Here is an 11,488-nt window from a genome sequence, read left to right on the forward strand (position 1 = left end):
AGCCTCCACGCGCCGCCCACGCGCAATTTTCCGGCCGGCGGCTGCATCTCACGCGCCGGCGCGTGAGGGCGCGTGAGGACTTTTCCGGCGACGCGCCTCCTCCTCCAGCTTCGCCTGACGCCGACCAGCCTCCCTACCTCCCTGGTTCTCCCATCCGAGCCCTGCACATACCTCTTTTGGGGATTTTTGTCTCCGTCGGCCCTCCAAACAGTCTTTCCGGCGAAGCTCCGACTACTTTTTCTCCTTGGGAAGTGTTCTTCTACCTTTCTGGTGGTACCACGCCGCGATCTGAGGCCGTCTCCCTTTTTCGGTGGTGCCACGCCGCAATCTGAAGCCGTATTAGGGCTCTCTTCGATCCAAACATACTTCATTCTCCAGATAAGTAGATATGACTACTAAAAATTCCATTTTTTCCGCTGTTATATCTGGCTCTCCTATGATTACTTCGGAGAAATTGGTTGGCAGTGACAATTATCTTTCCTGGTCTGCCTCTGTTGAACTTTGGTTTATGGGTCAAGGATATGAGGATCACTTGATTACACAGGAGACAGATATCCCTGAGGTTGACCGCGTACAGTGGAGGAAGATAGATGCCCAGTTATGTAGTGTATTATGGCAATCGGTTGATCCCAAGATTCTTCTTCATCTTCGGGCCTACAAAACTTGTTTTAAATTTTGGACTCAGGCCAAAGGATTATATACGAATGATATCCAGCGTCTGTATAAGGTGGCTTCTGCTATTGTCCATCTCAGCCAACAGGACTTGGATCTATCTACTTATATTGGCCAGATTGCCTCTCTTAAGGAGGAGTTCTTGACTGTGATGCCTCTTACTCCTGATGTTGGGGCTCAACAAACACAGCTTGACCAGTTCTTCATGGTTCTTACTCTTATTGGCCTCCGTCCGGATCTTGAGCCTGTCCGCGATCAGATTCTTGGTAGTTCATCAGTTCCGTCCTTGGATGATGTGTTTGCTCGCCTCCTCCGTATCTCCTCCACTCAGACTTTGCCATCTGATAGTACTTCAGATTCTTCTGTGTTAGTTTCTCAAACTAGCTCTCGAGGAGGCCGCAGTGGTACCCGAGGTAGAGGTCAACGTCCTCATTGCACCTATTGCAATAAACTTGGCCACACTCGCGATCGTTGCTATCAGTTACATGGACGACCTCCTCGCACTGCCCATGTGGCCCAGTCCTCTGATTCTCCGCTGCCTCAGCCTCCGAGCTCTTCCGCATCTCAGGCTTCTGTTGCCTCTGTTGCCCAGCCTGGTAATGCCTCTGCCTGCCTTACCCACACATCTTCTCTTGGACCCTGGATTCTAGATTCTGGAGCTTCTGATCACTTATCTGGTAATAAGGATCTTTTCTCCTCTATTACTACTACCTCTGCTTTACCTACTGTTACCTTAGCTAATGGTTCTCAAACTGTGGCTAAAGGTATTGGTTTGGCCCTTCCTCTACCTTCTCTACCTCTCACTTCTGTCCTTTATACTCCTGAATGTCCTTTTAATCTTATTTCCATCAGCAAAATCACTCGTACTCTTAATTGCTCTATTACCTTTTCTGATAAATTTGTGACCTTGCAGGACCGGAGTACGGGGAAGACGATTGGCATAGGACGTGAGTCTCAAGGCCTCTATCACCTCACCTCGGATTCATCTCCTGCAGTTTGCATTTCCACTGATGCTCCTCTCCTCATTCACAATCGTCTGGGCCACCCTAGTCTCTCCAAGTTCCAGAAGATGGTCCCTCGTTTTTCCACTTTATCGTCACTTCCGTGTGAGTCATGTCAGCTTGGGAAACATACTCGTGTCTCGTTCCCAAAGCGTTTGAATAATCGGGCAAAGTCTCCTTTTGAGCTTGTCCACACTGATGTTTGGGGTCCTTGTCGGACTGCGTCTACTTTAGGATTTCAGTATTTTGTCACTTTCATTGATGACTATTCTCGATGTACTTGGTTATTTTTAATGAAAAATCGAGCTGAGTTATTCTCTATTTTCCAGAAATTTTATGCTGAAATCCAAACCCAGTTCAATATTTCTATTCGTGTGTTACGCAGTGACAATGCCAGGGAATATTTTTCAGCACCATTTACTTCGTTTATGTCCCATCATGGGATTCTTCATCAGTCTTCTTGTGCTCATACTCCTCAACAAAATGGGGTAGCTGAACGCAAGAATCGACATCTTGTTGAGACAGCTCGTACTCTCCTCCTCCACAGTAATGTTCCTTTTCGTTTTTGGGGGGACGCTGTTCTTACCGCTTGTTATTTGATTAATCGTATGCCCTCCTCTGTCTTACATGATCAGATTCCTCACTCCCTTCTCTTCCCTGACCAACCACTTTATTTCCTTCCTCCTCGTGTCTTTGGTTGTACTTGCTTTGTTCATATTCTCACTCCTGGACAGGACAAGCTTTCCGCCAAAGCCATGAAGTGTCTCTTCTTGGGATACTCCAGACTTCAGAAGGGTTATCGTTGTTATTCCCTTGAGACTCATCGATACTTTATCTCCGCTGATGTCACCTTCTTTGAGGACTCACCATTCTTTTCCACCACTTCTGAGTCTCTTCCTGTTTCTGAAGTCTTGCCTATTCCCATTGTCTCCCCACCTGATGCTATGCCTCCTCACCACTTCAGGTTTATCATCATCGCCCTCGTGTCGTTGCTCCTCTCCCTTTTGCTGAGGCACCTGCTGACTCACTTCCTATCCCTTCGGCTTCACCTACTTCGGCTCTGCCTTCTCCTACTGACTTACCCATTGCTGTTCGGAAAGGTACTCGCTCTACTCGTAATCCTCATCCTATTTACAATTTTTTGAGTTATCATCGATTATCTTCACCCTATTCTGCTTTTGTTTCTGCTATATCCTCTGTTTCTCTTCCAAAGAGCACCCATGAAGCTCTTTCCCATCCAGGCTGGCGACAGGCAATGGTGGATGAAATGGCTGCTCTGCACTCTAATGGCACTTGGGATCTTGTTGTTTTACCCTCGGGTAAATCTACCGTTGGCTGTCGTTGGGTCTACGCAGTTAAGGTTGGTCCTGATGGTCAGGTTGATCGCCTTAAGGCCCGCTTAGTTGCTAAAGGCTATACTCAGGTTTATGGTTCTGATTATGGTGACACATTCTCTCCTGTTGCCAAGATTGCTTCTGTCCGTCTGCTTCTCTCCATGGCTGCCATGTGTTCTTGGCCTCTTTATCAATTGGATATTAAAAATGCCTTCCTTCATGGTGATCTTGCCGAGGAGGTTTATATGGAGCAACCTCCTGGTTTTGTTGCTCAGGGGGAGTCTGGTTTAGTATGCAGGTTACGCCGTTCTCTATATGGCTTGAAACAATCTCCTCGAGCATGGTTTGGCCGTTTTAGTTCTGTTGTTCAAGAGTTTGGCATGCTTCGCAGTACATCAGACCATTCAGTTTTCTATCATCATAACTCTTTGGGGCAGTGTATTTATCTGGTTGTTTATGTGGACGACATCGTCATTACAGGCAGTGATCAGGATGGTATTCAGAAACTAAAGCAACACCTTTTTACCCACTTTCAGACCAAAGACTTGGGGAAACTCAAGTATTTCTTGGGAATTGAGATAGCTCAATCCAGTTCTGCTGTGGTCCTTTCCCAAAGGAAGTATGCTTTAGACATCCTGGAAGAAACCGGTATGTTAGACTGTAAACCGGTAGACACACCTATGGATCCGAATGTCAAACTTTACCAGGACAGGGGGAGCCTTTAGGAGACCCCGGGAGATATCGACGGCTTGTAGGTAAATTGAACTATCTCACCATTACTCGTCCAGACATTTCTTTTCCTGTGAGTGTTGTTAGTCAATTCCTACAGTCACCATGTGATAGCCATTGGGATGCTGTAATCCGCATTCTTCGATATATCAAAAGTACACCAGGCCAAGGTGTGTTGTACGAGAACAGAGGTCATACTCAGGTTGTTGGTTACACAGATGCAGATTGGGCTGGCTCACCCACAGATAGACGTTCCACTTCAGGGTACTGTGTTTTTATTGGAGGTAATCTAATATCTTGGAAGAGTAAGAAACAAGATGTAATGGCCAGATCTAGCGCTGAAGCCGAGTATCGAGCTATGGCTTTGGCAACATGTGAACTCATATGGTTGAGACATCTTCTTCGAGAGTTGAGATTTGGAAAGGATGAACAGATGAAACTCATATGTGATAACCAGGCCGCATTACATATTGCATCCAATCCAGTCTTTCATGAAAGGACCAAACATATTGAAGTTGACTGTCATTTCATTAGAGAGAAGATCGCATCAGGATGTGTTGCTACAAGTTTTGTTAATTCAAATGATCAACTAGCTGACATCTTCACTAAATCTCTCAGAGGTCCTAGGATTAAATATATTTGTAACAAGCTTGGTGCATATGACGTATATGCTCCAGCTTGAGGGGGAGTGTTGAATATAATGTATTTATAGTGTATAACCTTTCCTTGTTAATATAGGACACATATATGGTAGGACACATGTATGGTAGTTAGGACTCTTAGCCTTGTAGGACTCTTAGCCTTATATATATATATATATATTTCTCAATTGTAAGTAGATCATTACATTAATGAGAATCAAGGTCTTTCTTCTTTCTCTCTCTCTCAACAATCCCCATTCATATCCATCAAGGCCGACAGGACTTCACCCTCAGAGAAGGAATCCTCCAGCATCTTTGCCTCTTGCACACAAATTTGATTAAAAGGGAGATTTCCAATGTCCGCCATCCACCCCGGACTTTCAGAGAATTGCTGCTTAAAAGCATTAGCTACCCCCTCTCTAATTTCCCTCTCCTCTGCCAGCCTAACCCCATCAATTTTAACTCGGTCCATGTGATTGACTCTCCTATGAGCAGACGCCATACGGTGGAAATATCTCGTATTCCTATCACCTGCCTTCAGCCAAAGTTCCCTAGACACCTGCTTCCAGTGAGTTTCTTCCAGATCAACCCACTTAGCATAATCCTCCTTGGCTTTCTTCTTACAAGCTACTTCCTCCATTGACAAGCTCCTTTCCTCCTCTACTCTGTCCCAATACTCCACTTGTTGAATCGCAGCCTCCTTGTTACTTCCCAGAATACCAAACTCCTCCCTATTCCAAACTTTAAGCTTCTGCTTCACTTCCTTCATTTTCTCCGATAATCTAAAACTGGCACTGCCCCTGACCTCTATCCCCTGCCACCAACTCCGGATTAAATCCTTAAACCCCTATACTTTAAACCACATATTTTCGAATCTGAAGGGTGCAGGCCCTCTCCTCCAACTACCCCCCTCTAATAATACTGGATAGTGGTCCGAAATCGGCCTGGGAAGCCTCCGCTGACTCACCCTGCTGAACTGATCCAACCAACAAGGAGAGACCAGGAATCTATCTAGACGGGCCCTTGACATGTTATTCAGGCCCCCAGACCACGTGAATGCACCCCCTTGCAGATGAAGGTCCACAAGGCCTAGATCATCTACCACTTCTGCAAACCTCCTCATAGCTGAAGTCATTCTCCCTTGCCTACTTCTCTCACCTTGAGCCAGGGTAATGTTGAAGTCACCACCTAGACACCAAGGCCCCTCCCAAATTCCTCTGATTGCCCCTACTTCTTCCCAAAGCCACTCCCTTTCAAGTCTAGTGAAAGGGCCATAAACCCCCGTAAAAGCCCAAATCACCCCATTCTCCATTGTCCTGAATCTACAGGATAAAGAGAACTGCCCCACCTCCCACTCCAGCAACTCCAGAGCTCTTTTATCCCAACAGATCAGAATACCCCCAGCCGAGCCACACGCATTCAGGGCCTTCCAATCCAAAAATCTACCTGTCCCTAGACTCCTCACCACCCTATCAGTCATAATCTGGATTTTTGTCTCCTGGATGCAGAAGAGATCCACCTTCTGCTTCCTTAAGACCGATTTAATAACCTTCCTTTTCGAATTTTCGTTCACCCCCCTTACATTCCAGCTTACCAATTTGAGATTCATTAAACAATCTCCATCTGCTCCCCTTTGCCCTTAATCGGGCCCTTCATTTTGCCATCCCCCTCATAATTCACTGAGCATTCCAACCTCTTTAGTTCCCTTTCAAACCTCGATTTTTCCAGTAATCCTTTACTATGAATCTTTTCCCTTCTCTTCCTGATTTTAGACAGAAAATTTAAAATCTCCTTCTCCAACCCATCAGTCGGAAAGCCCAGAAATTGACTAAATCTTGCGAGGCTACTTTCTTGCCAATCCAGGTCCTCCTCCCCCCTTTCATCTTGATTCTCATTCTGTGAAGATCCCCCTTCCTGCTCCCTTGCCATTGCTATGGGCCCTTTGAATTCAACCATCTCCCAACAAGCACTACCAGTCGCCCTGGTACCCTCTACATCTTGCCCTTGAGAGTTTCTACCCTTTTGGCAATTCTTCCCAATAACCCCAGAATGGTCAAAGAACTCCCTCACTGGAGTCCGACCAAGAGCAAGCAAAGAAGGAGGAGAAGAATTCCCTGAAACCCATGATCCCCCTAAAGAAGAGAAGGCCTCATACCTCATGGCTTCATTCTGGAGGGCACTGTCTACCATTTCCTCAAGAGGATTGGCCTTCTGGGCGCTCGCAGTTTCCATCTCCCTTACTCTTAGGAATTCTATCTCGGAATTGTCATTAACAATCATCCCAGACTGAGCCCAGGCCTCCCCAGTATGCTTGCTCACCTTTAGGCCTGTTCTCTGAGGCGGCCCACCTCGCTGTGCCTCAGTCTCTTGTAGCCCGCTCGAAGACGGCCCACTGCCCTCTCTTCGATCCATAGGTGACCCAGACCATGGCCCATATCTTTCCTCTACCGCTTTCTCTTTGCCTTTTGGGCCTTTAGGTCTGCCCGATAACCCAAGCCCACCACTACTAATTACTTTAGCCAACCCTGGTCCAGATAATGGAAATGGGCTAGGCTCCCCGTCCCTCCTGAGGCCCACATTGACATTAGGCCCATTTGGGGTCAACCCATCATCCGCCCCATCCTCTGACACCCGGAGCACCGACCCGAAATGGATCCGGCCCACCGACATAACCCTACCCTTCCCATCCTGCTGTCCATCCGTCACATCATCTGACCGTAGCAGTGCCTCGGAGCCTGCGCTGTCACCAACCTCTATTCGCCGGCCAGCGCGTGCATCTCCGTCGTCCCCTTCCTCACGGTCTTTTGCACTCCGACTGTTCTCCACCTTCTTTCTGATCATCGGCGTTGCCTCCCGCCACAGCGGGAGGTGATAACAGTTCTCTACAACCCCAATGCTTATCGAGTTTGGCAGCTCATCCCCTTTCGTCTTCACCAAAATCCTCGCCCAACGGAGGTCCTCCATTTTCTGCGTCGGATCATCCATGGCGACAAAACCCCTGCATTCCTCACCTATTCTTCGCAATATACTCGGAGTCCATAGCGATAGCGGCAGTCCTTTTATCCTCACCCATACTTCCTCTTCTAACTCCCCTTCTTCCAAACACCCATAGCATGGACTCCATAACTTCAAATCAATGAAAATCCCCCCCACCACCCTGTCTCCACCGTTGAAAGTTTTTCTAGCTTCTGCCGCCGTTTCAAACTCCAGTAGGGCCCGCCCCTCATCCATCCAGGCCAACCCTAACCTCCTTTTTAGCCCCCAAGCACTTGCCATCATCCATCCCATTCTCTCCAAATCCCCTCCTCCTGCTACTCTAGGATTCCATCTCCCAATCAGACATTGACCCAACCGACCCACGTTTCTGCAAATATCCTCCCCTTAACCTCCATCCTTATCTCGATGTTGTACCTTTTCCCCCAACCCTTTCCCTTTTCAGGAGACACTCTTACAGGGGTTCGCTCATCCTTGTTTATCTCCCTTCTATCAACCCTAGAGTATAAGTTCCGCACCACATCCGCCATGGCTGTCCATCCCTCTCTTGCCCCTCTTCCTTTCGGGATACAGATGCTGAATCGTTTCTCCTCCGCGTCTACGACTCCTAGCCTAATGAAGCTTCCCGCCCTGTTCTCTTCACGCACCATGGAGTACCTTCTCCCCTTTTCCTTCCATCCCTTCTCCCATTTATTGGATTTCCGGTCCTTGATACACAGTTCCAATCCTTCCAGGAACGTCCCAACGCTTGCCGGTCCCAACCTGACCCAAGAGGAAACACCGTTTTTGCTTTCCACAATAAAGAGTAGGGTTTTGCCCCTTCTCTTCTCCACCTCTACTTCAAAGATTTTCAATTCCACTCCGAACCTCTGCCTTTTCCGATTCGACCTTACCTCATCATCGTCGCCTTCCCCCTCGCTCTCGCCCTCTCTCTCTCTCATGCCCTCTCTCTCTCTCATCGCTTTCTCGATAACACAAAATTCAAAATTACATGCATGCACATACTTGAACTCGTGGAAAGCATTCCCATCAAAGTGCATAACCAAAGTGTGTCCTGTATACCTTTTCCTTGTCACCTAAATTCACTTTAATCTTGCCATGAAAACATCTTATGCTTCTATTTCCTTCCATGTTTTTTATGACAGTGTTTCTTTAGCTTTATGGTCGCGATTCCTATTGATTTATGATTTTGCTTATGTTGTTCCATACAAATAAGCACACAATGCATTTATCATGCATTCTTGTACTACAAAGAAGATACACAACACTGCTATCTGACATTAATTGGCAAGAATACTGAATACTCACCGAACAACTTATTAAACCAACAGTGACAACTGACAAGAGAAAGAAATATATTATACGAATGGGTGAAACATTGAGGATAACTGATAGGAGTGAATTGAAATGAAGGAGAGCACCCTGTGAGTTTAAAACTCAGGAGCAGCTTTGGTGAAAACTTTCCACTGTGTATGTCTACACACACACCCACACACATACATATGCATGCATGCATGAATATATATATCTTGTATTATTACCTCTTGAAACTAAAATTGATCATTTGAACTTTCAGGCTATCTCCTTTTCAAACTTATATGCACCTGAGCATCTGATAATTAATGTGAAAGATGCTGAGAAGTGGGAGAATTTCATTGAGAATGCAGGTACAATTTGGAGTAGTTTGATTGTTTATCTTTCTGGCTGTTCTTTCTCAATAGTTTTCACCATCATCATCATAATCTTCAGTGCCGTAATAGCTATTAATCATCACGTTAATTTCCCACTTCTATTTCAGGGGTGTTTTCCTTTCAACATTTTCTTTAGCAGCTCATAACATAGGCACAGGATGACAATATCTTGACTGTTGATCTGTTTAAGCATGTCTTAGTAATAGTAGAGAATTCTTCACAGATGAAGAGATGTCAAAAAAGGCTCATTACTTTGCCTATTAAAAAAAGCAAAGCTCCTTGCTTCTTCCCAAACACATCTTCTTACATCTATATATAAACACTAATTTGTCAAGAATATGCAAGAAAAGCACTTCAACATGTTGATTTATCACCAAAGATGATCTACAATTGATAGTTCATTATCCAAATGGATGTCTTATCCTTGGCCATATAGGAAAGTTTGAGTCTGACAGTTATAGTAGCTGCTGCCCATGCTTCATTTTTCCTTTGTTTTGGCTAGTTCTTTTTAATTAACATCTTAGCAGGTCCTTTAGGCTATATTTGGTTCCTAGTGGGAAGAAATAAAATGTTAAGAAAAATGATTTTCTCATGTTTGGTTTACCATGAAAAATGCAGAAGAAATAAATATTATTAAAATTAGTTGGAAATTTATGCATTTTAAAATTATTTAATTTTTGTAGAGAAAAAAAAAAATTAAGCAAAATGAGTTTGAAGAAACATATAAAAATAATTTATTAACTTTCATTAATTAATTTTTTATTTTTTTTTCACTTTTTTTTTTCTTTCTATTTTTCTTTATTATTTTCTTTCTATTTTGCCTTATTATTTTCTTTCCTTAATGTTTTTTCTCAAATTTTCCAAAAACCAAACATAGGGTAGAGTCTTGCTGGAAAATTTTCTGTACAGAAGTGGTTGGGATTTATCCAGCTTTGTCAATTTTCTGTAGGTGGGAAAATTGACAAGAAGTTTTTTTACAAGCCAGTTTGTGTTCCTTCCTGGCAGTAAGGTCTGTTTTGGGTCATCTGCTACATGTTTACCTAATTTTTTATGAAGTTCATGTCCTTTTTTATTTAATGTTTTTTATTTGGAGAAAATGTACTTGTCACAACTTCCAACATGGATTTTCACAGCGGCTAATTAGAAATGAAAGACTGGATTAATCTAGTACTAGTATTTTCCAACTGGTAAAGCATTGACCTACTGTGATCATTTGATTAGTTTTAAATGAAAAACCAATATTTGCTGTTCTGGTCATTCTAAGTTAGTAGGAAAAGTCCATTTATTGAGGTGTTGGTATTATCAGAGTGGGTTTCAGATGGAAGTTTTCCTATTTTTGGCCTCCCTGTTTTGGTAGTCTTCACCATTATAAAGTTTCTTTACCAGGCATTACTCAGTATTTATGTATTTCCGGTCTATGATTTTTTTGTGTAACATGATTAAGAAAAACAAGAGACCATGCAGCCCAGTCAATAACTATGTTTATCACTGGTGTTTTTATAATCCAGCCTCATATCATTTACTTCTCTGCAGGTTCTGTGTTTTTAGGGCAGTGGACACCGGAAAGTGTGGGGGATTATGCAAGTGGGACAAACCATGTCCTTCCAACATATGGCTATGCACGGATGTATGGCGGGTTGTCTCTCGACTCCTTCTTGAAGTATATGACAGTACAGTCTTTGACAGAGGAAGGCCTGAGGAAGCTTGGCCCATATGTGGAAGTCATGGCTGAAGTTGAAGGACTGGAAGCCCACAAGAGAGCTGTAACTCTAAGACTACAGGATATTGAAGCAAGGCAAGTGCCCAATATGAGATGATTGCCGCTGCAAATTCTTGGTCTCGGGTTTTTAAGCAAATTGTTGAAGATGGTCTGGTTTGGGGTCAGCAGTCTTTTTAATAATCCTTCAGATGTGAGGAACAGAGGAAATTCTGGGGCTAGATACTGAATGGTTTAAGTTAATAGCAGTTGAATTTTGAGTGTATGGACTAGGAAGCAGTTCTCTCCCCAATTTCCTCTAGTCTGGTCAGTTTGCTTGGATCGGCCCAGCCCACTTCAAGCAAAACCCTGTTATGTGGGCTGAGGTGGGGCCTACAAATCTAGAGAAAGCAAGAGCATAGGTGTGGCGATGTTATTGGTGATTGGAAGAGTAAACCCGTGTTAGGAGCCCACATCGGCCTCGACGCTGGAGATTTAGATGGTGTGGTGGACCCGCTAATTTCCACAGAGATGTGCTGGTGACCAACGACACATTGATTTTGATTAAAAAAATCTGGCGCTGTTGAATTCCTAAAAACTGACCGTTCAGGATTTTAATTCAGAAGATTGAAAAATTTTCATAATAGGCCTCTCTTGAATTTAATCTTTAAATATTTTTAAATTACTTTTCTTAAAAATTAAAAAATAAAAAGAAATTATACTTTCAATT

At 44.1% G+C, this 11,488-nt stretch overlaps 1 protein-coding gene across 5 annotated transcripts in view; it reads left to right on the forward strand.

Annotated features, from left to right (window-relative positions):
* Positions 1-11,231, forward strand: part of LOC117912649 (histidinol dehydrogenase, chloroplastic) — a 30,105-nt gene extending 18,874 nt beyond the window's left edge. For all 5 annotated transcript variants that reach the window (XM_034827336.1, XM_034827340.1, XM_034827338.1 and 2 more), the window contains 2 exons: positions 8,948-9,038; positions 10,596-11,231. In XM_034827336.1, the coding sequence (XP_034683227.1) occupies positions 8,948-9,038; positions 10,596-10,879 (375 nt within the window). In that variant the 3' untranslated portion in view covers positions 10,880-11,231. The remainder of the gene's footprint in view (positions 1-8,947; positions 9,039-10,595) is intronic.
* The last annotated feature ends 257 nt before the right edge of the window (positions 11,232-11,488 follow it).

The sequence above is a fragment of the Vitis riparia genome, chromosome 4, assembly GCF_004353265.1.
Source record: "Vitis riparia cultivar Riparia Gloire de Montpellier isolate 1030 chromosome 4, EGFV_Vit.rip_1.0, whole genome shotgun sequence".
Lineage (NCBI taxonomy): Eukaryota > Viridiplantae > Streptophyta > Magnoliopsida > Vitales > Vitaceae > Vitis > Vitis riparia.